The sequence below is a fragment of the Octodon degus genome, unplaced genomic scaffold (genome assembly GCF_000260255.1).
Source record: "Octodon degus isolate 3935 unplaced genomic scaffold, OctDeg1.0 scaffold00124, whole genome shotgun sequence".
Taxonomy (NCBI): domain Eukaryota; kingdom Metazoa; phylum Chordata; class Mammalia; order Rodentia; family Octodontidae; genus Octodon; species Octodon degus.
In genome coordinates, this window is record NW_004524700.1 from 2,731,691 (window position 1) to 2,732,794 (window position 1,104).

A 1,104-nucleotide genomic window follows, 5' to 3' on the forward strand; every position below is an offset into this window, starting at 1 on the left:
ATGAACTTAAAATAACAAATTAAGGCAAACAGTTGTTTATTTTTTAGAACAGCCAGTTAACTGTAAATATTTTAATGTTAGTTTGCTCATCTGTGATCTGAGATCATGCTGAGATGAGAAAAATGTCCCCAAACTACAATTTAATACATTAGGGAAAAAAAATAAAAATAATAATTCGAGCTAGTCTTTAGATCATATTTGTAATGTGTTATGGGTCCATTTTTCCTGGAACAGCTTAAACTGAAGAAGTATCCCCTGCTTTGGAGATTTTGTACTTAATTTTAATTTGGGCTTTTGTTTGGAAAAGAGATGGGCTATCTGTGTAAATACAAAGTACAGTTTTTCCATAAAACAGATGTTTATTTTGTATTAAAAATACCACTGTACTTGTTTTACACCATTTGTATACATGTGGTGATATTAATGCTAAACTGCAAAATTCAGGAATTAAAATGTGACCCTATTAAAAACAAAAAAACAAACCAGTGACACTACAAATACTAATCCTTGCAACTGTTACCTTGAAGTGCTAAACTGTACAATATGAAATAAGTACTGTATATGCCCTTGTGGTCTCACATTACTTGGAAAAGTTACATTGTTCACCTCAAGAATGAGACAAAAGCAACTACAGAAACTAAAAATTACAATTTCTTTACTAATGTGTAAATATGTTCTCTGATTTTTCTGTGCATTTTGAGGAAAACATTATAAAGCAAATCTCAAATTCATTTCACTTTAGTGTCCTCAAAGAATCATGGAATGAATTATAAAAATCCCACTAATGAAAAGGATATAAAAGAGCATAAGAAAGGCAGTTTGTGGGTCTATCTGTATTCCTATCTATATGAAATATTCACTGCTGTCTAGGAACCATTTTGGATTTTTATAGGAAAACAATCACTATACCAACTGTTCAGAAGCCACAAGTTTAAGGAACTTCTTAATAAAGTCAATGAGTCCTTGGATCGTTCGCGTTCGCTCTACAGCCCACTTCTTTGTTTTCATTATCGGGGTGTCTCCCACAGCCTTTAGCAGGATATCAACTGCAAAAAGAAAAACAATTATTGATAGTTTAAACATTTAACGAGTATGTGATCTAAA

At 31.6% G+C, this 1,104-nt stretch overlaps 1 protein-coding gene across 3 annotated transcripts in view; it reads right to left on the reverse strand.

Annotated features, from left to right (window-relative positions):
• Positions 1–888: 888 nt before the first annotated feature.
• Positions 889–1,104, reverse strand: part of Atg12 (autophagy related 12) — a 4,522-nt gene continuing 4,306 nt past the window's right edge. For 2 of the 3 annotated variants that reach the window (XM_023700560.1, XM_023700558.1), the window contains exon 3: positions 889–1,046. In XM_023700560.1, coding sequence (XP_023556328.1) covers positions 904–1,046 — 143 coding nt within the window. In that variant the 3' untranslated portion in view covers positions 889–903. The remainder of the gene's footprint in view (positions 1,047–1,104) is intronic. The other variant, XM_023700561.1, reaches the window with a different exon arrangement.